At 44.8% G+C, this 25,460-nt stretch overlaps 1 protein-coding gene across 1 annotated transcript in view; it reads left to right on the forward strand.

The window, feature by feature from the left end:
- KCP (kielin cysteine rich BMP regulator) overlaps positions 1-25,460 on the forward strand; it is a 198,599-nt gene that overhangs the window by 11,808 nt on the left and 161,331 nt on the right. The window contains exons 2-3 of the mRNA XM_030216418.1: positions 4,791-5,347; positions 13,132-13,204. Coding sequence (XP_030072278.1) covers positions 4,791-5,347; positions 13,132-13,204 — 630 coding nt within the window. The remainder of the gene's footprint in view (positions 1-4,790; positions 5,348-13,131; positions 13,205-25,460) is intronic.

Genomic DNA, 25,460 nt, shown 5'->3' on the forward strand with positions numbered 1-25,460 from the left:
GGGGCGTAGCCACGGGTGGGCCTGGATGGGCCCAGGCCCAGCCACTTTTGCTCCAGGCCCACCCAGCCTCTTCTGCCCACTTTCCCCGTCCGCGTGGTCTGCTCACTTTTACTGCCCTGAAGCGCCGTTCTCCCTCCAGCACTGGCAATTCCCATAGCTAGCCTTCTGCCAGCGCGCATCGTTGGAGCCTCTTCTCAGGCGCGTCCCGCGTACTCTGCAACTTCCTGCGTCCCATATTTGCGGAATACAGGAAGTTGCAGAGTTCTCTTACCGCATGGGAGGCCATGTGTGCCTGGGGTCTTTTTACCCACTGTGGTAAAAAGGGCCCTGGTGCGCAGGAAAAACGGCCCCTGCCGCCAGCGCAGTGCCCTTTGTCCTGCAGCTTGGTAAAAGGGCCCCTGTATTTGTTAGACCCAGGCTTTTGTGATTTTTTACTGTGTTATATTGTATTCGTATTTGTTTTTTGGCACCTCTGTTTGTAAACATAAAAAGTTTAAAATAAAAAAAGATGTGTTATTTTACCATACCAGAACCCTTATCCACACTCTTATCACCTCTCCCTTAGACTATTGCAACTTGCTTCTCACAGGTCTCCCACTTAGCCATCTCTCTCCTCTTCAATCTGTTCAAAATTCTGCTGCACAACTAATATTCCGCCAGTGTCGTTATGCTCATATTAGCCCTCTCCTCAAGTCACTTCACTGGCTTCCTATTAGTTTCCGCATACAGTTCAAACTCCTCTTATTGACCTATAAGTGCATTCGCTCTGCAGCTCCTCAGTACCTCTCCACTCTCATCTCTCCCTACATTCCTCCCCAGGAACTCTGTTCACTGGGTAAATATCTCTTATTTATTTATTTATTTGTTGCATTTGTATCCCACATTTTTCCACCTATTTGCAGGCTCAATGTGGCTTACAATGTTCTGTCACGGCATTCACCATTTCAGGGTAAAGATACCTATAGTAGTGCTATAGAAATGATGTCTGCACCCTTCTCCTCCACCGCTAACTCCAGACTTCGTTCCTTTTATCTTGCTGTACCATATGCCTAGAATAGACTTCCTGAGCCGGTACGTCAAGCTCCATCTCTGGCCTTCTTCAAATCTAAGCTAAAAGCCCACCTTTTTGATGCTGCTTTTAACTCCTAACCCTTGTTCACTTGTTCAGAACCCTTATTTTTATCATCCTCACTTTAATTCCCTTATCTCTTGTTTGTCCTGTTTGTCTGTCCTAATTAGATTGTACGCTCTGTCGAGCAGGGACTGTCTTTTCATGTTCAAGTGTACAGCGCTGTGTACGTCTAGTAGCGCTATAGAAATGATAAGTAGTAGTAGTAGTAGCAGACTTTGGGATTCCGGAATCTTGCTACTCTTTGGGATTCTGCATGGAATCTTGTACTCTTTGGGATTCCGGAATCTTGCTACTCTTTGTCCTTATCCCTTATTCGTCTTGTTTGTCTTAATTAGATTGTAAGCTCTGTCGAGCAGGGACTGTCTCTTCATGTTCAAGTGTACAGCGCTGCATACGTCTAGTAGTGCTATAGAAATGATAAGTAGTAGTAGTAGTAGCAGTAGTAGTAGTAATTATTAGTAACTAAGTCAATATTAGGCTATCTCACCAGTGACTGCCACACCTAACTTCTAGCCAACCCTGCATCTCATCTTTCCCTCCCTATTCTATTTGTCACAGTTGGCAGGGGTATCTGAGCCACAGATGATAAGTTAGGACATTTGAACTATATATGATCGCAGCAGGGAAGCCCTCATGGCTGGTATCAGTCATAGGAGCCAACTTTTCAAAATTATTGGGGGTGCTAAGCTCAGTAGAAATAACCTTTCCCTGGAAACATACAATGCATTTTCTTAATATTGGGGGTGCTCAAGCACCCACAGAGTCGGCTCCTATGGTATCAGTTAGTAAGAAGAACCCTGATATGCTGTGTAGCACTAGCAAGGTTGGCTGTGGCTGTGGTTGGGCTCCCTGGGTTAGGGTAAACAGTGGGGACCTTGGAGATTTGCAGAGAGAGTAACAGCCTTGCTGGTTCCATGGTGGGCTGTGGTGCAAAAATGCATTCAATATTTTGCTGGTTGAGGTGCTGTTATACTGCTCCGGTGTTATATGATTTTGTCACATCATGTTAATTTTAAATAAAAGTGGCAGCCAAAAATAATACCACTGATTCCACATGTGTTGCCTGAGTTATAGGCCAGGCTGACACTCATTTCCTTAAGCGGTTGGGGTTCTGCGGCTGGGATGAGATATCATGGTTGCCTATATTACCACTGTGAATCTGAAAGAGGTGCTACCTCAAACTGAGAAACTAAATAGTAGTAAATTTTCAGGTCCTGATGGTATCCACCCCAGAGTTCTGAAGGAACTTAAATATGAAATTACAGACCTGGAACTGGTAACCTATCATTAAAATCTGCCGCTGTACTAGAGAACTGGAGGGCGGCTATTGTGATGACAATTAAAAAAAAAAAAAAAAAAGGGTTTACCAGGTAACCTAGGAAACTACTGACTAGCAAGCCCTGATGTTGGTGCCTGGCAGAATGATGGAAACTGTTAAGAAGAGAATTACTGGTCATATGATAAACATAGCTTAATGAGAAAGAGTCAGTGCGGATTTAGCAAACACAGCTCAGGCCTTGCGAATCTAGTAGATCTGTGTGGGGACCAGTGTAATTTAATGTATAATGATCTGAGAAAGGGTGCAATATGTGAGTCTATCAAGTAGGCACATGAGAAGGAAGGGTTTGCTCCAACTTAGGGCCAAGTTGTTGCCCTGGGAGCAATGTTTTTTCTTGAGATTTCCCTGTAAATGTTTGGTTGCCTTTAAGGGGAACACATACTCCTTTGCTTTTTTACCCTGATGAATATTATTCATGTTTGTTATTTTGTAAACTCTCCCCATAATATGACCTAAGATAAGAGCTATGTTCTATTGGCATGTTTTTGTCTGGTAATTTTTTTTTTTTTTGTTACTGTGTGGATGCTTCCTGGTAGACTTAATGTAAATTTTCAAGAAATTATCAATAAAAACTAGACTTGACTCCATGGACCTTCAGTTTTCTTCTGTGTAATCAGGTAGGCAGGGCTCCATCAACTTCCAGTCTTCTTCTGTGTTATCAGGTATACAGGGCTCCATCAACCTCTAGTCTTCTTCTGTGTTATCAGGTATACAGGGCTCCATCAACCTCCAGTCTTCTTCTGTGTTATTAGGTAGACAGGGCTCCATCAACCTCCAGTCTTCTTCTGTGTTATTGGGTAGACAGGGCTCCATCAGCCTCCAGTCTTTTTCTGTGCTATCAGGTAGGCAGGACTCCATGGATCTCTAGTCTTCTTCTGTGTTATCAGGGAGACTGGACTCAATGGACCTCAGGTCTTCTCTGTTATCAGACTATTAGACTAATTTTTGATTTATCTAAATATGATTTTCTTAAAATTTTTTATTCAAAACTTCACTGGCTCCCTATAGCCACACAAATGCAGTTTAAACTATATGTTACAATTTTCAGAATTTTGATCGGTGAAGCTCCCCTCTACATGTCAGATCTAGTGACCCTATTGCAGGGGCCATCTATCTATCCAGTTATGTAGCCCCATATATACTGTACACTGCCTTGAGTGAATTCCTTAAAAAAGGCGGTAAATAAATCCTAATAAATAAATATCTGGTGGCACTGTGCAAATGAGGAATTGCAGTAGTAGCTACTTGTGACAGAATGCTTGCACCTTAAAGTAGAAGTTAGTAGGGATTAATATTATCCATTGATTTTGCATTTTTCCACTCACGTCTGCAACTGGGAAATGTGAATAGTAAATGAACGTGTCAAAGGTTCCTCACAATTTGAAGGAACATTCTCCTTTACCTCCTGTGGAAGCTTGCTTTCATAGATGAAGTAATGGGAATGTTCTCACTGCTTTCTGGGGAAGAAATCCGCCAGAGGGTGGAGAACTCTAGACACCCCACGGACAACAACAAGAAATGAAAAAAGTGGGAGGACGACCAAGGATTCCAAAGACTGAAAAGATTTATAATAATAAAGAGGTTTATTGACCCGACACAACGTCGTGTTTTGGCCGTTAGGCCTGCATCAGGAGTCTGTAATCAAAATTTGAATAGATAGATTATAAAAACACAATATAAAAGTAGACAACATATATATATTCAAATATTTAAAATACGTTTTGAAAAAAATTGATTATTCTGCATATTTATGTAATTATACATAAAAAACAAATAATGACAAAATAAGACAACGTGAAATAGATACATTTAAAAATAGATAAATAAATACTTATAAAGATGAATTTATACGGATGATTAAATCGTTGTGTCGAGTCTTTATACCTCAATAAACATCTTTATTATTATAAATCTTTTCAGTCTTTGGAATCCTTGGTCGTCCTCCCAGTTTTTTTCATTTCTTCTCACTGCTTTCTGGTACATATAACATAAGGAATCGTTTGGATCCAATTGCACATGGAAGGCCATGCCTTAACCTTTGTGAGCATTAAAAAAATATCACAAAGAGACATTAATATATCATTGAAGCTATGTCCTTATGTTGAAACAGCGTTAAGTCCAAGCAAGATATTTGTCCAATGTTCAGCTGTTTATCGGAGGGTACTAGACCTTGGTTGATTCTGTTGTTCATATTGTTCATCTTTGTACAGTAGTTTTATTAGCAGCTAAGACTCCATTGAGTTGTCCTCAATTCTGACCTTTATCCTGGTATGGAAACAATTAACCAACTCACATGTTAATCCTCCTTTGTTTTCACAGTCATTGACTTGCTGGAGGCTCTTAACGTTACTCGATCTATCAGAGGAGTCAGCAAGGCCCAGGGCCTGGAGCCTGAAGTGCCAGCTTGGAAATTCCGCCAGCGGGTCCCTCACCTGACCCTTCCCTGGGATTATTCTGTCTACCTGCTGTCCACCATGCAGAGCTCCATTGGCTTCCACTTTGTGGCCAAACAAGCCAAGAATAATGAAGGGACAATCATATCCTTTATCTCCCCAGGGGCAATGAAAAGAGATGGGCGGCCGCTTCTCCAGCTGGTCTCCAGCACCCGCTCAAACCAGCTACGGCTGGAGTACCGTAGTGCACAGAGCATGGATCCGGCCTCCCTTCTCTTCCCAGGTGGGACCCCCTTTGCTGATTCCCAGTGGGCTCGAGTGGCCTTGAACCTAGAGAATCACAAGATGACTCTGTTTGTGGACTGTGAAGAGGCCATTATCTTTGAAAAGAGTGACGGGGAGGGGATGCTGAGTCTGATCCTCCCTTTGGATCTTGAGATCACGTTCGCCAGTATGCCCGGAGATAAGACCAGCAAGTTCCTGGTAAGAATCATCTCTTCCTGTTCATATTCATATTTTTCAACTCCTGACACCTTGTAATAGGTACAGTGTAGGTGCAAAATGTGAGTGAGAGCCTCAGTTGGTGGACAAGTAGGGCTCGCAAACTTCTACAATTTGATACATTTTAGAAATACAATTTGCAGCCTTAACTGTTAATGCCAATGAGTTCTAGTCAGCACCAATTATTGATAATGAGTGACACTAAGATCCGATCAAACAATTAAGTTGCATGTGGGAGATATTCTACAAAGTCAGCGCATATTATTTTCATGCGCAACCTTTGTGCTCTGATAGCATTTGGGGATAGTGTATTAGGATTTTTACAATTTATTTTTATTTGTTTATTTATTAGAATTTATTTACCGCCTTTTTGAAGGAACTTACTCAAGGCAGCGTACAGTAAGAATAGATCAAACACGAGCAATAGGCAATTACAGCAGTAAAAATATTAAAATAACAATTCAAAGTATGGCGTGAAGGGGCATAATCGAACGGAAACGTCTATCTCCATGGGCATTTATCTCCAAGAACGGGTCCGTGAAGGGTCGGACCGAAGTGTATTTTCGAAAAACATGGACGTTTATCTTTTTTTGAGCTGGGCGTTTTTGTTTTTCAGCGATAATGGAAACCGAAAGTGCCCAGCTCAAAAACGAATAACTCCAAGACATTTATTCGTGGGAGGGGCCAAGATTCGTAGTGCACTGGTCCCCCTCACATGCCAGGACACCAACCGGGCACCCTAGGGGGCACTTTTACAAAAAAAAAACAAACAAGGTAAAACAGCTCCCAGGTGCATAGCACCCTTCCCTTGGGTGTTGAGCCCCCCAAATCCCCCTCAAAACCCACTGCCCACAAGTCTACACCATTACTATAGCCCTAAGGGGTGAAGGGGGGCACCTACATGTGGGTACAGTGGGTTTGGGGGGCGGTTTGGAGGGCTCCCAATTACCAGCACAAGTGTAACAGGTGGGGGGGGGGATGGGCCTGGGTCCACCTGCCTGAAGTCCACTGCACTCCCTAATAACTGCTCCAGTGACCTGCATACTGCTGCCAGGGAGGTGGGTATGACATTTCAGGGTGAAAATAAAAAGTTGTGAAACATCATTTTTTGTGGTGGGAGGGGGTTTGTGACCACTGGGGGAGTCAGGGGAGGTCATCCCCGATTCCCTCCAGTGGTCATCTGGTCATTTAGGGCACTTTTTGGGGCCTTATTTGTGGAAAAACTGGGTCCAGGGAAAGTGCCCTAAATTCTCGCTAAGAACGCATATTTTTTTTCCCTTATCGGCGAAAGACGCCCATCTCTGATCGCCCAATAACCACGCCCCAGTTCCGCCTTCACCACGCCTTCGACACGCCCCCATCAACTTTGTCCGCATCCGCGACGGAGTGCAGTTGAAAACGTCCAAATTCGGCTTTCGATTATACCGCTTTATTCGTTTTTGTGAGACAAACGTCTATCTCCCGATTTGGGTCACAATATAGGCGTTTTTCTATTTCGATTATAAGCAGGATAGTATACTACTTACAATGTCAACACAATACGTAATGGAACATTTTATTTGATAGTGAAGGGTAAAGCAAAGATGGTTAACATATAGATAGGTAAGAGAGTAGGAACAATTAGAAAGTAAGGTGACTGATTTAAAGAAAGTTGTACATGAGGTCAGACAGATGGTTAAATATTATCTCAGCTAGGGTAGGAATGGATAAACATGTCCTGCTGCAGTATGTGCAGCCCGAATTACTCCTTCTGTGTGTGAGTGAGACTAACAAATTTATTTATTTATTTGTTACATTTGTATCCCACATTTCCCCACCTATTAGTAGGCTCAATGTGGCTTTCATAGTTCCGGAGAGGTGGTTACATACTCCGGTGTGAACAAATACAGTGTGTGGAAGTACAGTTAATTAGATTTGGTGTGGTTCATCCCAAGCAGATTGCTAGGGTAGGATCACGTGGTAGGGGATTGAGTACTGTCTGTTTCCTAGTTTAATTGTTGTGTTTCATTATTCGGTGTTTATGTCGGTTCTGTGGGGTATGCCTTCCTGAACAGGTGAGTCTTTAGGTTTTTTCAGAATTGTAGATGATTATTTGTGGTATTCAGGTCTTTTGGTAGTGTATTCCAGAGCTGTGTGCATATGTAGGAAAAACTGAATCCGTATATTGATTTATACTTCAGGCCCTTACATCTTGGGAAGTGAAGGATTAGGTACGTTCTTGCTGATTCATTTGTGTTTCTAATTGGTAAGTCTAGGATTACAATATGTCCGGATTTACCTGGACATGTCCTCTTTTTGAGGACATGTCCGGGCAACCGGGCGGGTTTTGCCAGTCTGCCCGTTTGTCCGGATTTCTGGAGGGTGTGAAAGGGGGCGGGTGTGGTGGGGGCAGGGCATGTGTCCTCTTTTTTGGGGGACCAAATATGGTAACCCTAGGTAAGTCAATTTAAGTCATGTAGCTCGGAGCTAGGCCATGGATTGTTTTGTGAACCAAAGTACAAATCTTGAAGGCAATACGTTCTTTATTTATTTGTAGCATTTGTATCCTGCATTTTCCCACCAATTTGCAGGCTCAATGTGGCTTAATAAGTTATAAGTTAGTTACTTCTTCCATTAAAGGTCTAGTAACATAGTAGATGACGGCAGAAAAAGACCTGCATGGTCCATCCAGTCTGCCCAACAAGATAAACTCATATGTGCTACTTTTTGTGTATACCTTACCTTGATTTGTACCTGTCCTTTTCAGGGCGCAGACTGTGTAAGTCTGCCCAGCACTATCCTCGCCTCCCAACCACAAGCTCCGCTTCCCACCACCGGTTCTGGCACAGACCGTATAAGTCTGCCCAGCACTATCCCCGCCTCCTGCCACCGGCTCTGCCACCCAATCTCGGCTAAGCTCCTTAGGATCCATTCCTTCTGAACAGGATTCCTTTATGTTTATCCCACGCGTGTTTGAATTCTGATACCGTTTTCATTTCCACCACCTCCCGCGGGAGGGCATTCCAAGCCTCCACTACTCTCTCCGTGAAAAAATACTTCCTGACATTTTTCTTGAGTCTGCCCCCCTTCAATCTAATTTAATGTCCTCTCGTTCTACCACCTTCTCATCTCCGGAAAAGGTTCGTTTGCGGATTAATACTTTTCAAATATTTGAATGTCTGTATCATATCACCCCTGTTTCTCCTTTCTTCCAGAGTATACATGTTCAGGTCATCAAGTCTCTCCTCATACGTCTTGTAACGCAAATCCCTTACCATTCTCGTAGCTTTTATTTGCACCTCTTCAATTCTTTTTACATCCTTCGCAAGGTACGGCCTTCAAAATTGAACACAATACTCTAGGTGGGGCCTCACCAACGACTTGTACAGGGGCATCAACACCCCCTTTCTTCTGCTGGTCACACCTCTCTCTATACAGCCTAACAACCTTCTAGCTACGGCCACCGCCTTGTCACACTGTTTCGTTGCCTTCAGATCCTCAGATACTATCACCCCAAGATCCCTCTCCCCGTCCGTTCCTATCAGACTCTCCCCGCCTAACACATACGTCTCCCGAGGATTTCTATTCCCTAAGAAGAAGTAACTAACTTGTTAAAGTCCTTTTTAGAAACACTCCTCAGGAAAGTCATGGCAATGCCCTATTGTGAACTGGTAATTGATGAAAGGACAGGAAACAAGGAGCAGGACTAAATAGAGAGAAGAGAATAGTGGATGACCCATCTGTTGTTTAGCTTATTCATGAATGAATGATTTGGAAAAGGGAGCAGCGAGTGAGATGATCAGATTTGCAGATTACACATCATTTATCCAAAAGAATTAAAACATGAGTAGACTGAGAGGAACTGGTGGGGAACTGGACGTCTAAATGACAGATGAAATTGAATGTGTAGAATGATAGGGAAAATTAATCCTGGGTTCCACAGTTAAGTTACCAAACGGGAAAAGGGTGTCTAAATCACTATAGACAATGCATTGAAATCCTCAGCTCAGTATGCAGCAGGGATTAAAACAAAAAAAAAAAGGCAAAAACCACCTTTTTTCAGGAAGGAACAGAGGATAAACCTGAGAATATCTTAATGCTTTTGCAGTTCTGTGGTTCGACCACATGTTGAGTATTATGTGCAGTTCTGGTCACCACATCTTAAAAATTTTAAGAATGACATAGCAGAACTGGCACAGGTACAGAGAAGGGCAATAAAAATGATACAAGGGGAGGAACGGCTCCCCTGTGAAGAAGGGCTAAACAGATTAGGACTCCTCAATTTGCACAAGAGATGACCGAGAGACGAGATGATAGTTTATAATGGTATGGAACAAGTTAAAAAGGAGCAGTTATTTTCCTTTTCAAATCATACTAGATTAGGAGGCACTCCTTAAAACTACTTGGGAACAGATTTAAAATCAATTTAACAAAGTCCTTTTTCAGTCAATACACAATTATGGTGTGAAGGCTGTAGTGTAGCTGAGTTTATAACAGGTTTGTCCATATTAACCACCTCTTTTGGGAGTAACAGGGAGGGGATCTCCTGGCAAAGGTCTTCCACATGATCCAGGTAGGCCAAAAAGGATTCTGAGCTTGATGGACCATTTCATCTGACCCTCTCTCACCCTACAACCCTTGTGATCCTGTAGGAGAAAAAGATGGGTAGATACTATGAAGGGCATTAAAGAATTGGGGAGTGGTCAGAGCGCTGTGGAGAGGATGAGAGGTAAAGGAAGAGGACAGGTCTTTGAAAGGAGTGAAAGGAGATGGAAATAGAGAGGTAAAAATGGGACTGGAGGTAAAGAGATGATGAGGGATGGGGAAGGAGCTGGGGTTCGTGAGAGGTCAAGAGGCAGAAGGAGATAAATAAGTCTGAGTAGGGGATGAATAGAAAGGGAAGAAATGGTGGAGTAGAAAGAAGGAATAGGAGATTGAAGAAGAAATGGGGGGGTGGGGAATGGAAGGATTAGTAAGTGAGAGATGGAAAACTGGCTGAGGGGAGACATGATAGAGGTATATAAAATAATGAGTGGAGTGGAACAGGTGCCTGTGAAGCGTCTGTTCACGCTTTCCAAAAATACTAGGACTAGGGGGCATGCGATGAAACTACAGTGTAGTAAATTTAAAACAAATCAGAGAAAATCTTTCTTCACCCAACGTGTAATTAAACTCTGGAATTCATTGCCTGAGAACGTGGTGAAGGCGGTTAGCTTGGCAGAGTTTAAAAAGGGGTTAGACGGTTTCCTAAAGGACAAGTCCATAAACCACTACTAAATGGACTTGGGAAAAATCCACAATTCCGGGAATAACATGCATAGAATGTTTGTACGTTTGGGAAGATCGCCAGGTGCCCTTGGCCTGGATTGGCCGCTGTTGTGGATAGGATGCTGGGCTCGATGGACCTTTGGTCTTTTCCCAGTGAGGCATTACTTATGTACTTATCTACTTATGAGAGGTGAAAGGGGGTATTGAGTACTGGAGGAAGGATGAAGGAATAAAATCTAGCTATGGGTATATAGAATAGGAACATTAAGAAAATGGCAAAAAAAAAAGAGGAAACAAAGTTCAGTGCGAGAGACAGATGTATAGGATGAAAGAAAGAAGAAACAGAGAGGAGAAACAGAAAATGGAAATGATACCCAGGAAAAGGTCAACAAAAGAAAGTGGAAAAGAGAGGTCAGGACCAAACCAATCAGAAAAATAAAACGATTAGACAACAGAGATATAAAGATGGTTTTATTTTCAGTTTTTAAAGTGTGGAATATGTCAGCTATGAAAATGTAGACAGAAACAAAAAAAGGCAAAGATCTGCCACAGAAATAGCAAATCAAAAGAAAAAAAACAGATCAAAAAAGACAAAAAAATAGAACAGAAGGGTAACAGAAGGTTTATTACAAGTTACCCGACGTGGCCACGTTTCGCCCTCAGGCTGTGTCAGGAGTAAAAAAAACTACAAAATAAAAATATATAATGAGTAAAACATAAACATCACATTGTATATTTGATAATAAAACATATCTAAAAACACTATCACATCATATAAAATAAAAACAGATCAAATCTAAAAACATAATACAATAAAATATAATATCAAATCAATATCAGTTAAAAACTGAATGTTTTTTTGTAGTTTTTTTTACCCCTGACGCAGCCTGAGGGCGAAACGTGCCCATGTCGGGTAACTTGTAATAAACCAGCTATGAAAATGTTTACTCCTTTATGTCTTTGTATTTTTCTCAGTACTGGAGAAATACGTCCCTCTTTCTTTAGTGTTTCACTGTTCATGGTGTCTTTATTCTTGGCATTTCCAATTCATTTTTGTCTGCCTGTTTCTTTTTCTAATTTTTTGTTTCTTATTTTTATTAACCCCCCCCCCCCCCCATGTTTACTATGCCGTGCGCTAATGCCGTCACAGACCATTAACTTTGAATGGGCTGTTTCGGCATTGCCGCGCAGCAGCCACTAGCGCAGATTAGTAAACGGGGGGGGGGGGGGGGGGGTAAGTGATGGTCTTTCTGTTTTTTGCATAAATGTAGATGCCGCCATTTTCACCAGCGAAAACATGGAGCCCCCACATTGTATAATTACACGTGTAACTCAAAACCACACCCCTGATCTGCCTCGAAACACCCATGACCCTCCCATTTCCGCGCCCTCATTTTTGGGCCACGCGTAAAATAAGAACATAAGAATAGCCATATGAGGTCAGATCAATGGTCCATCTGTCCCAGTATCCTGCTTCCAGCAGTGGCCAATCCAGGTCACAAGTACCTGGCAGAAACCCAGTTAGTAGCAACAATCCATGCTACCCAGCCCAGGACAAGCAGTGGCTTCCCATGTCTGTCTCAACAGCAGACTATGGACTTTTCCTCCAGGAACTTGTCCAAACCTTTTTTAAACTCAGATACGCTAACCATTGTTGCCAAATCTTCTGGCAAAGAGTTCCAGAGCTTAACTATTCATTGAGTGAAATAAATATTTCCTCCTATTTGTTTTAAAAGTATTTCCATATAACTTCCTCAAGTGTCCCCTAGTCTTTGTACTTTTGGAACGAGTAAAAAATCAATTTACTTCTACTCGTTCTACACTACTCAGGATTTTGTAGGCCTCAATCAAAATTTTCTTCACCCAACGCATAATTAAACTCTGGAATTCGTTGCCGGACAACGTGGTGAAGGCGGTTAGCTTAGCAGAGTTTAAAAAGGGGTTAGATGGTTTCCTAAAGAACAAGTCCATAAACCGCTACTAAATGGACTTGGGAAAAATCCACAATTCCAGAAATAACATGTATAGAATGTTTATACATTTGGGAAGCTTGCCAGGTGCCCTTGGCCTGGATTGGCTGCTGTTGTGGGATGCTGGGCTCGATGGACCCTTGGTCTTTTCCCAGTGTGGCATTACTTATGTACTTATCATATCTCCCCTCATCCGTCTCTTTTACAAGCTGAAGAACCCTAATCTCTTTAGCCTTTCCTCTTATGAGAGGAGTTTCTTGTGCCCGAAGTTGAGCGTATATTCCCACGCCATATGCTTTTCTGTAAAGGGTGCAAATCCCGTTACCCCCATTATAGAACACTGTTCAGTGGTGCCAAATTTTGAGTGCCATTTACTGAATCCACCCCATGGTGTCTCTACGCCCGGTCTTCTGTAATTTGAAATTTTGCATTTCACGGGATAAACAGCAGAACTGACATTGTTCCTATCACATCCTGTTTCTCATACAAATTTTTTCTGATCTTGTGCAGCAAATCTCAGGGAATGTCATGCTTTGATTCTCCCCATAGGGGTACTGGCAGACGGCTGAGATATCCCCCAGCGGATTCCTCCGACGACCCTGGCACTGTGAGAACCGTTCAGGTAAGAGAACCACAACGATCTAAGGTATGACAAATTTTAATGTGGTTGATGTAAGGTCTCATTGATACCACTCTGTGTTCTTAACAAACAAAACTGCTCCTGAAGGCTAGACTGATGCTCCTCAGAGTTCTCTCACAGTGCTTCCCTCTTTAAAGGGCTCTGTAAAATGAATCACCCTTCCCGAGCGCTGGTTATAACAGGCAGGAGATTTTTTTTTGTTACATTTGTACCCCGCGCTTTCCCACTCCTGGCAGGCTCAATGCGGCTTACGTGGGGGCAATGGAGGGTTAAGTGACTGACTTGCCCAGAGTCACAAGGAGCTGCCTGTGCCTGAAGTGGGAATCGAACTCAGTTCCTCAGCACCAGAGTCCACCACCCTAACCACTAGGCCACTCCTCCACTGTTGCTACTATTTGAGATTCTACATGGAATGTTGCTATTCCACTAGCAACATTCCATGTAGAATCTCCAATAGTAGCAACATTCCATGTAGAATCTCCAATAGTATCTATTTTATTTTTGTTACATTTGTACCCTGCGCTTTCCCACTCATGGCAGGCTCAATGCAGCTTACATGGGGGCAATGGAGGGTTAAGTGACTTGCCCAGAGTCACAAGGAGCTGCCTGTGCCTGAAGTGGGAATCGAACTCAGTTCCTCAGGACCAAAGTCCACCACCCTAACCACTAGGCCACTCCTCCACTGTTGCTACTATTTGAGATTCTACATGCAGATCACCAATGTGGCCGCGCAGGCTTCTGCTTCTGTGAGTCTGACGTCCTGCACGTACGTGCAGGACGTCAGACTCACAGAAACAGAAGCCTGCGCAACCTTCTACATGGAATGTTGCTAGTGGAATAGCAACATTCCATGTAGAATCTCCAATAGTAGCAACATTCCATGTAGAATCTCCAATAGTATCTATTTTATTTTTGTTACATTTGTACCCTGCGCTTTCCCACTCATGGCAGGCTCAATGCGGCTTACATGGGGCAATGGAGGGTTAAGTGACTTGCCCAGAGTCACAAGGAGCTGCCTGTGCCTGAAGTGGGAATCATTCTGCCAGAATTGTGGGAAAAAAATTCACATTTGTGGACAAACTCAGGCCCAAAGATATGCATGAAGGAATTTTCGAGATGGATGGCAGTGGTAACCCCCCAGGACACTAATAAAATTTTGGGGATGGATATAGCCTGACAATGAGCAGGATGTCTGAAGAATAATTTGGAACATCTAATCTAGAGTTTTCATAGAATTAGCCAAGCTGATTTGGTCGATGGACACTCAGTTCTACATCTATGCGGATGGTGTGTATTGTGTAGACATTGTAATGTAGTATACTGTGCCATACTTTGTACTGTTATTTGAATATTTTTATTGCTCTAATTGTCTATTGCTTATGTTTGACTTATTCTTGCTGTGCACTGCCTTGAGTGAATTCCTTCAAAAAGGCGGTAAATAAATCCTAATAGATAATAGACATCTTTAGACACTGGGATCCATGCATAAATTTTATGCGCAGATCTGACAAGGGGGTGTGGCTATAGAGGGCCAAGGGCGGATCAGGGGTGTTCCTGAAATTTGCACTCAGTGTCCTTAAATACATAAAGAACTAAAATCTACCTAGCAGTGCAGTAGATGTAGGCCTACAGAGGGATTTCTGTTTCATTCGCCCGGGAAGATGCTAGTGTTCTGTCCTGTGATGCTCCAGTGCTGAGTTGTGATGTGTTCTGTTTACCACACAGGGGCTTGGCTACTCTGCACTTGGATGGCCAGGGTCTGGCTTTGCTTTGTGAAAGGAAGTCATTGTCCTGAGAACTTGGCTACAAGCCTGAGTTATGCTCCCTGCAGAGTTTTCCGCCTCATTACCCTTATTGGAGCACTTTAGAAACCTGCTTATCCGGGAAATAAATTTGATCTGAGATACACATAGGCCTTTCCCTCCTACTCAGTGTACCAGGGAAGGCGCTGAGATTTGTCTCCGTGAATCATGGCTTCATTGCAGCTTTTCTGCTATCTTCAGGCGCTTTTCACTTCCTACTAGCTTTGAGCTTAAAAGAAGTACGGTTCAGGCCTCTCTGGTTGCTGCAGTGCTTTCAGGAAATTAGCGAAAGCAGGGGTCTGTTCTTAATGCTATCCCAGAGGTGGGTCACAGTGCAGAGAGGATGGGATAAGCAGATTCCATTCAGTTTCAAAGCCTCCCCTGGGAAGAGTTCGTGAGAAGTTCAGTGGCAGTGCAGTTAGGACTCAGCAGAGTAAAGGGGCAGGGAGTGGGGAACTGAGATTTTTATCTCATCCTCAGAGCAGAAAATTGTGTGGATGGAAGGTTAGTGGGATCATGGTGGCAGGCATAGGAGCCAACTTTTCAAAATTATTGGGGGTGCTAAGCCCAATGGAAATAACCCCTCTCTGGACACATACAAGGAATTTTCTCAATATTGGGGGTGCTCAAGTACCCACAGCACCCACAGAGTCGGCTCCAGTGGTGGCAGGAGTGCATTAAAGAGCTGCTGTGAACTATCACATGATTCAGAGATGAAATCTTAAGCTCCCAGCAGAGCTGATAGAACCCGTAGGATCTGCACATATATCTGATCTCAGACAGGGAGCAGCAGACCCAGCAAGAATGACACCAGTCTCCTGACCTGTGACTGGTCTCTCAGGTGCACATGATCAAAAGCCCTGCGCTGTTCCAAACAGCGCTCTAAAAATAGCGCTGGAACAGTTACCACTCCTATGATCAGAGATGGTGGTGAAGCACTGGGCAGCAGGGTTGCCAGGTGGAAAATTTTTTTCCCACCCAAACCAGCCTAAATCCAGCCCAAAACCCGCCCAAACTCAAACCCCGCCCCTGACACCCCCACCCCGCCCCCGCCGTCATCAACCCTGCCCCCGCCGTCATCGGCCCCGCCCCTGTCATCGGCCCCGCCCAGAACGTCACTAACCCCGCCCAAAACGTCACTAACCCCGCCCCCCGCGGCCGAAAAAACGCCTAAAAAAACGCCCAAAAGACAAAAAAGAAGCCCAAAAAACCGCAACCCGCCGCGGGCAAAAATTTCCCGCGGCCACCTGGCAACACTGCTGGGCAGGGCTGGGCACCGCCATTTTCAAGGTGGCGCTGGAAGAGGATGGAGAGTACTACTCCCTCCTCCACCACTCAGGTACAGGGGGGCGTGGAAAGGGGCCTCTAGACCACCAGGTAGGGGGGGCTTGTGGTCATGGCCCACTGGACCACCAGGGCTTTTTTTTTATTGGGGTGCGAGGGGGGGGGTTAGGGGACTAGAGATACACAGGATCTCTAGCCCCCCCCAAGTTGGGGAGGTTGGAGGGACTATGCCGCTGGCTTGGGGTGGGGGGGGGGGGGGTCAGTGTTCTTTTGGGGAGGCTCGGGGGCTCCTGTGGGGGTATTTCCATTGGGGGGATGGGGGCCCTGCTATCATGCAAATGCATGCTGGACAGGGCTCACTATTCCTTCCAAATGTTCTTCAAACCCTAACACCAGCTCCGAGCTGGCATAGGGTTTGCTGCAGGCAGTGCGCCAATGTTTGGCGTGCTGCCCACTGATCATTGGGGAGAAATAATAAGATACCTGTTTAGCATGCATTTGCATGTTTCTTGCGGTCATAGCCCACGAGCGTGTTGTTTCACTCGCTCGTGGGGCTCTGATTATGGGGCGGTAGCAAACGCGGGCAGTAGTATGGCGCTAATAGCTTCTATTGCCCGCGTTTGCTTCTGATCATCGGCCTGCCAATGAAATCTTTGTGACCCGAAAGCAAAGCAACTGGGTGAGGGAGAATATTTTAGGAAACAAAGCCCCGGCAAAGCAAGACAAGAAGCAGACGAATGAAAGTATAAAGCGAAAAAAGCAGAGACAAAGGGAAAAAGAAGTGACTCTGGGGAAGACACTCAAGCAAGGAGCTCCTCCCAAATTGACCACACCCTCTTGGGTCAAGAAAAAGAGAAGGCAGCGGGGAACAGAGGAGGTTGGGTACAAAATATTGGAGACCAAGAGACATCCTGAACCCAGATTCAGGGCCAAATATAACACGTAACCACCCCTATACAAAGAGGGATATGCAGCTCTCTACAGATACATAGAAGAGACAGTTTGTTTGTTTGTTTATTTATTTAATTTAAATGGCTTGTAGCCCACGCATCTACAATCCTCTGTGGGGAACACTACACAGTCACATTATTAAGGACATACAACATAATCAATTAGAACAGTACAGAAGACAGACATACAGTTGAGTGAGAAACAAACCAAGCTCCACAACTGTAGTCAGGATGGTACATACATATAAGTACATAAGTAATGCCACACTGGGAAAAGACCAAGGGTCCATGGAGCCCAGCATCCTATCCACGACAGCGGCCAATCCAGGCCAAGGGCACCTGGCGAGCTTCCCAAACATACAAACATTCTATACATGTTATTCCTGGAATTGTGGATTTTTCCCAAGTCCATTTAGTAGCGGTTTATGGACTTGTTCTTTAGGAAACCGTCTAACCCCTTTTTAAACTCTGCTAAGCTAACCTCCTTCACCACGTTCTCCGGCAACGAATTCCAGAGTTTAATTATGCGTTGGGTGAAGAAAACTTTTCTCCGATTTGTTTTAAATTAAATGCCCCCTAGTCCTAGTATTTTTGGAAAGCGTGAACAGACGCTTCACATCCACCTGTTCCACTCCACTCATTATTTTATATACCTCTATCATGTCTCCCCTCAGCCGTCTCTTCTCCAAGCTGAATAGCCTTAGCCTCCTTAGTCTTTCTTCATAGGTAAGTCTTCCCATCCCCGCTATCATTTTAGTCGCCCTTCGCTGCAATATTTTCTTTTTCTATCTTATTAGTATATTAACCAGCTTATAATCGAACGAGAAAAACGCCCAAGTTCCGACCTAAATCGGGAGATGGGCGTTTTTCTCACAAAAACAAATAAAGCGGTATAATCGAAAGCCGAACCTTGGACGCTTTCAACTGCACTCCGTCGCGGATGCGGACAAAGTTGATGGGGGCGTGTCGGAGGCGTGGTGAAGGCGGAACTGGGGCGTGGTTATCACCCGAACAGAGATGGGCGCCTTTCGCCGATAATGGATGCGTTTGTAGCTAGAATTTAGGGCACTTTTCCTGGACCCTGTTTTTTCACGAATAAGGCCCCAAAAAGTGCCCTAAATGACCAGATGACCCCCAGAGGGAGTCGGGGATGACCTCCCCTGACTCCCCCAGTGGTCACTAACCCCCTCCCACCACAAAAAAATGATGTTTCACAACTTTTTACTTTCACCCTCAAATGTCATACCCTCCTCCCAAGCAGCAGTATGCAGGTCCCTGGAGCAGTTGTTAGGGGGTGCAGTGGACGTCAGGCAGGTGGACCCAGGCCCATCCCCCCCTACCTGTTACAATTGTGCTGCTTAATGCTTAGTCGTCCAACCCCCCCAAACCCACTGTACCCACATGTAGGTGCCCCCCTTCACCTCTTAGGGCTATAGTAATGGTGTAGACTTGTGGGCAGTGGGTTTTGAGGGGGATTTGGGGGGCTCAACACCCAAGGGAAGGGTGCTATGCACCTGGGAGCTCTTTTACCTTTTTTTTTGTTTTTGTAAAAGTGCCCCCTAGGGTGCCCGGTTGGTGTCCTGGCATGTGAGGGGGACCAGTGCACTATGAATCCTGGCCCCTCCCACGAACAAATGCCTTGGATTTATTCGTTTTTGAGCTGGGCGATTTCATTTTCCATTATCGCTGAAAAGCAAAAACGCCCAGCTCACACCTTGGCGAATAAAACATGGGCGTCTATTTTTTTTTGAAAATACGGTTCACTCCGCCCCTTCACGGACCCGTTCTCGGAGATTAACGCCCATGGAGATAGGCGTTTCTGTTCGATTATGCCCCTCTAAATCTACTTGTTTATCACCTAGCCCAGGAGCTCCAGGCGATGTACATTAAGGTGCAGTTCGCTAGCACAGAAATTTGCAGAGAAAATGATGACGGAATTCAAAATGGCGTGGGATGAACACAGAGGTTCTTGTAGGAAATGGATGGTATAAAAAAACCCTAAACTTAAATGGCTGCATGTGTGTGGATGTGTCGAGTGACGCTTAGATGGCGACTCCGGCTGTGATGAACTAGGGCCAGTGCTGGGCAGACTTGTACCGTCTTTGTCCCGCATCTGACAATCTGGTTTAGGATGAGCTGGAAAGAGCTTGGACAGCAACCTCGGTGGCTGGAATGTAAGGACAGCGCCGAGCGGACTTCTATGGTCTATGTCCCAGAAACGCCAAAGAAGGACCGTGATCAAGTATTTTACATCACATTCATTGTTGGTTTAATCATGAATTGATAATCAGTGTGACAGTTGAGCAGACTGGATGGACTGTTCAGCAGTGGCGTTCCTAACCAGGCTGACACCTGGGGCGGATCGCCGATGTGCCCCCCCCCCGGGTGCAGCGCGCCCCCCGCGGCAAAACTACCCCCCCCCCCCCGGGTGCAGCGCGACTCCTCCCCCCGTGTGCATTTTTACCTGCTGAGAGGGTGCCGTGCGCCTGTTAGCTCCGAGTCCGCTCGTTCTCTCCCTGCTGCTCCCTTTGCCCCGGAAAAGGAAGTAACCTGTTCCGCGTAGAGGGAACAGCAGGGAGGGAATGAGCAGACTCGGAGCCAACAGGCGCGCGGCACCCCCCCAGCGGTGTGCACCCGGGGCGGACTGCCCCACCCCCCCCTTGGTACGCCACTGCTGTTCAGGTCTTTATCTGCCGTCATTTACTATGTTACAGATAAAAAATAGTAGGCAATACAGAGAGACATAAATTAGCTTAAACATTTGGGAGCCCCTGGGAGGATACTTCAATAAATGTTTACAATGCTATTAAGTCCAGAAGTTAAACCAAAGTAAAACTAAACAAATGCTTTTGCGATCTGGATAATTATGTTCCTGATGGCTTCAGTTAGGAAGGGAGTTTCCGAAAAGCAGGTTTGTGTTTTATCACCAAGGAAATGCTAAGTAAGAAAATTTTTACCCGATTTAAATTGCTGGCCTGGGACATACTTCCAGTTTTACTTTTTTCTTGTAGCTGAGCTGGGCCCAACCCATATCAAGCCTGAAATGTATGTGAGATGTTTTAAAACTTTGATATGAAATCAAAGAAAGCCCGTGGAAATCGTTCAACTTCAAGAGTTTTGTGGGTTCTAAAATTGAAACTTGGAGCTTGTTGGACAAGACCAATAAATATAATGCTGTCATTAATGAGAACTGATCACGCAAGGCTTAATATCACACTTTCCTGCCTATGTTTTCGCTAGGTCTGTATACCCAGAATTTCAATTCCGGAGCCCAGACATGGCCTGGCAAGTCAGCAAAGCACTGAGAGACCCTTTTACAAAGTGGCGGTAAGCCCAATGGGGGCTTACCACTCACTAAAACAGGAAGTACTGCCAGGCTACCGCTGCAGCCCAGCCGTAATTCCCACCCCCAGTGCGCCATCATATCCGGTGCTACAAAAATATATTTATTTTTGTAGCGCTGGTGTGTACCTGGTGGTAATCGGACAGTGCTGCGCGCTGCCCGGTTACCGCCGGGTTAGCAGGAGAGCCCTTAGCACCACCTCAACGGGTGGTGGTAAGAGCTCCCCCCGGAAACGTCTGCGCTGCAAGTGCTTCACTTGCTGCATGGCCATTTCTTTTTAAAAAAAGAAAGATCTACCTTTTACCCACTGCGGTAAAAAGGGGCCCCGGCACACATCAAAAACGCACGCCGACGCCAACGCAGGCCTCCTTTTGCCGCAGCTTGGTAAAAGGGGCCCTGATTGCCGCAGGCTGAATATCAGGCCCTCAGTTTTTAAGGGTCTTTATTCAGAATGCAATGGTTGCCAAAAAACCACATCTATTCCTCAAGATCTTCTGGATTGGCCTCCAATGGATAGTAAAGTTGCAGGTTGCCTGCATATCACTGAGCCTAGAACTCAAATGATCTAACGATATCTAACAATGGGCACATGCAGATATTAAACAACATGGGTGAAAATATCACATCCTGAGGGAACTCCCTATATTGGACCAGAATCTTTATATCATGCCTAACAAATCTGCGCCAAAATGAAATTTGCCTAAGCATATTCTATGAAGTACACCTTAATTTAGGCATACTTTATAGAATAAACCTAAATTTCTTCGTGGTATATAGATACGCGACTAAATTTAGTTGCAGGTAGTTACGCCAAGTAAAACTTGGTATAAATCATGATGCCTAAATTAGGCGCAGTCCAGGTTTATTCTAATAACAACACGCATAGGTTTTATAAACGCTCATGACCCACCCGTTCCACGACCATGGCCACACCTACTTTTCAACAACATGACTTAGAATGTACATGCATCACGTTACAAAATACACTTAGTTCTGCATGTAAATTCTTATTAATACCAATTAGCGTCAATTGCTTGTTAATTGGTAATTATCTGTGATTATTGGCTTGTTAACTAATTAAGTTGCACATTCAAATACAGAATATGACTGTTTTTGCATGCACAAAGTAAGTCACTCCGTGTAGAATCTGGGTGATTATTGCGTGGTGTGGAGCAAACAATTTATCTTCCAATGACATTGAAAAATGAATAGAACCACTGAACCATCCTAACTTTAACACTAATACTCCTTAATCTAGAAGATTTGATGATCAGTGGTGTCAAAGGCAGCCATCCACTCCAGTCCGATTAAAAATGACAATCTTTCCTTTTCTAAATTCAGTTCATTAATGACAATAACCAATGCGGTTTCCATGCTGAATCTGGAAAGGATCCAAGCAACCATTCTTATTCAAAAAATCATTGTTGACCTATCACTCTATCAATTTAGAGAGGAACAGGAGATTAGAGGCTGGCTGGAAGTTCTTGAGTAGATTAGTAGTTAAGAAAGAGTCTGTAATCAATTCATTTGACCAAAGCATATTCAAAAATCATGAGAAAAGAACCTTTTCCAATTGAAATTTATCACAGCTGCTAATGATTGCTCTAATTCTGTGGGTCAGGACCCCATGGGATCACAAAAACCCACGTTTGGGGTCACAACTGGGGTGGGCTCTCCATAGACCCCCAAGGAGGGGGTCACACAGTTTTATTTCACCACGATCATGGAGTCACGGTCACCAAAAGTTTGAAAAGCACTGTTCTAGTACATCTCTTGAGATTTTGATTAGATTTGAAAGATAAGCACAGCCAGTGCAAGAGTGGTGGGTGCCCTGGATGAACCTCCAACTTACCCCCTTCAAAAGTCCTTCCTCCTGTCAAGATTTTGATCATTAAGTTCAAACAAAAAAACAGCACCACGGGCCTTTAAAAATGGAAAACAGTTCTTTAATGAATGAGCCGTGACAAAACGACCCGACACGGGCCGTGTTTCGGTGACTAGCACCTGCGTCAGGGGTCACAGTTTGGATACAGAAAGTGAAAGTGCCTTGTTGCTTTGTAGCTTTTACTATATGAGACGTGGGGTAAGGAATAATATATTGTAGAGGAATATATTTGAGTTATTCCCCGAGTTTTCCACGTCATCACTGTGACCCCTGACACAGGTGCTAGTCACCGAAACACGGCCCGTGTCGGGTCTTTTTGTCAAGGCTCATTCATTAAAGAACTGTGTTCCATTTTTAAAGGCCCGTGGTGCTGTTTTTTTTGTTTGATCATTAAGTTCAACAATCTTGATCATCATACAAACTTTCTATAAAAATACAGGTTGAAGTATGAGCTGATGGTTCTTTCATTTCCTGTGGCTGCTTTCGTTTTGCTTTGATTGCAGCAGCTCTTTGCTGCCTCCAAGATGCTGCTGCCTTAGGCGGCCACCTAATCTTTTCTAATGGATGTGCCTAGGGTTACCATATGTCCAGATTTACCCGGACATGTCCTCTTTTTGAGGGCATGTCCGGGCAACTGGGCGGGTTTTGCCAATCTGCCCGTTTGTCCAGGAATCCGGACAAACGGGCAGATTGCTAGCCTCCCCTCCCCTTACTTACTGCTGCTCTGGTGGTCTAGCGACCTCTTCGCCTTTGGGGCAGGAAAGAGCCCCCTCTTTCCTGCCCAAAGCGCTGCCCTGCATGCATCCTTCCTGTTCGTGATCTCAGCGCCGATTCAAAATGGCCGCCGAGAGTTGAAGTGACCTTGCGAGACTTCAACTCTCGGCGGCCATTTTGAATCGGCGCCGAGATCACAAACAAGAAGGATGCATGCAGGGCAGCGCTCCGGGCAGGAAAGAGGGGGCTCTTTCCTGCCCCAAAGGCGAAGAGGTCGCTAGACCACCAGGGCAGTAATAAGGTAAGGGGAGGGGGTGACGAGGAGGGGGAGTGATGGGGTGTGTGACGGGGGAGGGGAAATGTGACAGGGGGCGGAGCGAGGGTGTGAAAGAGGATGGGGCGGGGTGTGAAAGGGGGCGGGGCATGTGTCCTCCTTTTGTGGGGACAAAATATGGTAACCCTAGATATGCCAGTCCTGAAAGCAAGGATCCAAGGTGAAGGCCAGGGCCCTGTTCAGGCTGAAAGTCACACCACAACAGAAAAATAGGCCTGAGATTCAGGCTCAAAGCCTGGTTCAGCGTTCACATCCTCTGAATTTTATGTGCAAAAATATCTAGCAGGTTCATTGCACTTCAACAGAGAATAGGAGCTGGACAGAAGAAGCCTAGAGAGAGAGAATCCAGATCTTTGGCAACAGTGAGAAATATGTCAAGCATTATCTACTCTAATCTGAAAATAAGCAGGCTTAGCAGAAATAGCAACTGTTTTATAAATCTTAGCCTGGACTGGACCAGATAATTAGACTCATCAGTCTCTGCCTCAGATTTAACTACAGCCTCTCCAGCCATCTTTCGAGGCATTTCATCCTCATTTTTCACGAAAGGAAGCATTGGTTATGCCCGGCTAGATGTGCTTTTCTCTGTGTAAGAGTGAGGTTCCAGGTATGAAATCTGCTCATCTAAGGAGTCACCTCCATTAGAGGTTTTGTCCTTCAGTTTAACAACAACAAACAGGCGGTTTTACTTTCCATCTGTATTTAGTTTCAACATTTTTATTAATGACAACGCAAAGAAAGCACATCCACAGTATGAATACACCAAAATTCAAAGAGGAAAAAGTACTCACTAAAGACAAAATGATACATACCGTCATCAAACTTTTAACAGTTTATCCCCACCCTTCTCTTCTATTGTATGTCCAACTTTAATAATTTTCATTGATGATTCAGTATATTTATTTATTTATTTATTGCATTTGTATCCCACATTATCCCACCTATTTGCAGGCTCAATGTGGCTTACATAGTTTTGTTATGACATTGTCATTCCAGAATATCAGATACAGTTAGTAGTGTATAAAGATTAAGAGGCAGATGCATCAACCAAACGTTAAAAAATCTAAATCGTTAAAGTCCCTAACGATTTTAAAAAAACGAAGAATGCACCCAAAAAAAGAGTTACACATGCTCAGATCGGTATTGAAACGTACAATGTATCAAAGAATCACAATACACGTCGGTAATCGGCCCCTAAATCATGCGCAGAGCAGCCAAGCGTTTTGCTGGCTGCTCTGCGCATGCTGCAAACGTCAAAACAAACAAACAAAAAAGCCACAACACATACACGTGGCTACCCGGTCAGCAAAATACAAAAACAAAGGATCAGGAGGGGGCAAGGGCGCTTGTCCGGAGCGTCCTGTATGGACGGCCTTGCCCCCCCCCCCGCTGCTCCCCACTGTCCGCCACTTCCCACCCCCACAAGAGAAAGCGAAATTCTAGCAGCCCCGGTCCCCCTCCCTTCCTGTTCTTCTGTTTTGCAAAAGCTAACTCCGCCTCCCGTCATTCTTCCGCCCCCGTGCCCCGCCCCCGCTGCCCCCCCTGAGGTTGACTACGCAGCTCCCCTCTCCACCGAGACCCCCCTCCCTATGGACTTGGAAAAATTCCGCATTTTTAGGTATAACTTGTCTGGAATGTTTTTACGTTTGGGGAGCGTGCCAGGTGCCCTTGACCTGGATTGGCCACTGTCGGTGACAGGATGCTGGGCTAGATGGACCTTTGGCCTTTCCCAGTATGGCACTACTTATGTACTTATGTACTTATTACCGACCCGAGCAGCGCCTCTCACCTCTTTCTGAAGCACTGCACGGGCAGGAAGATCTGTTGTGTTGGTCGCAGAGTCTCCATGACGTCTCTTCTTCCCTGGCCTAGGCCCCGCCTCCTTCTGACGTAATTTCGCTTTCTTGTGTGTGTGTGTGTGGGGGG

This window comes from Microcaecilia unicolor, chromosome 10 (assembly GCF_901765095.1).
Source record: "Microcaecilia unicolor chromosome 10, aMicUni1.1, whole genome shotgun sequence".
Lineage (NCBI taxonomy): Eukaryota > Metazoa > Chordata > Amphibia > Gymnophiona > Siphonopidae > Microcaecilia > Microcaecilia unicolor.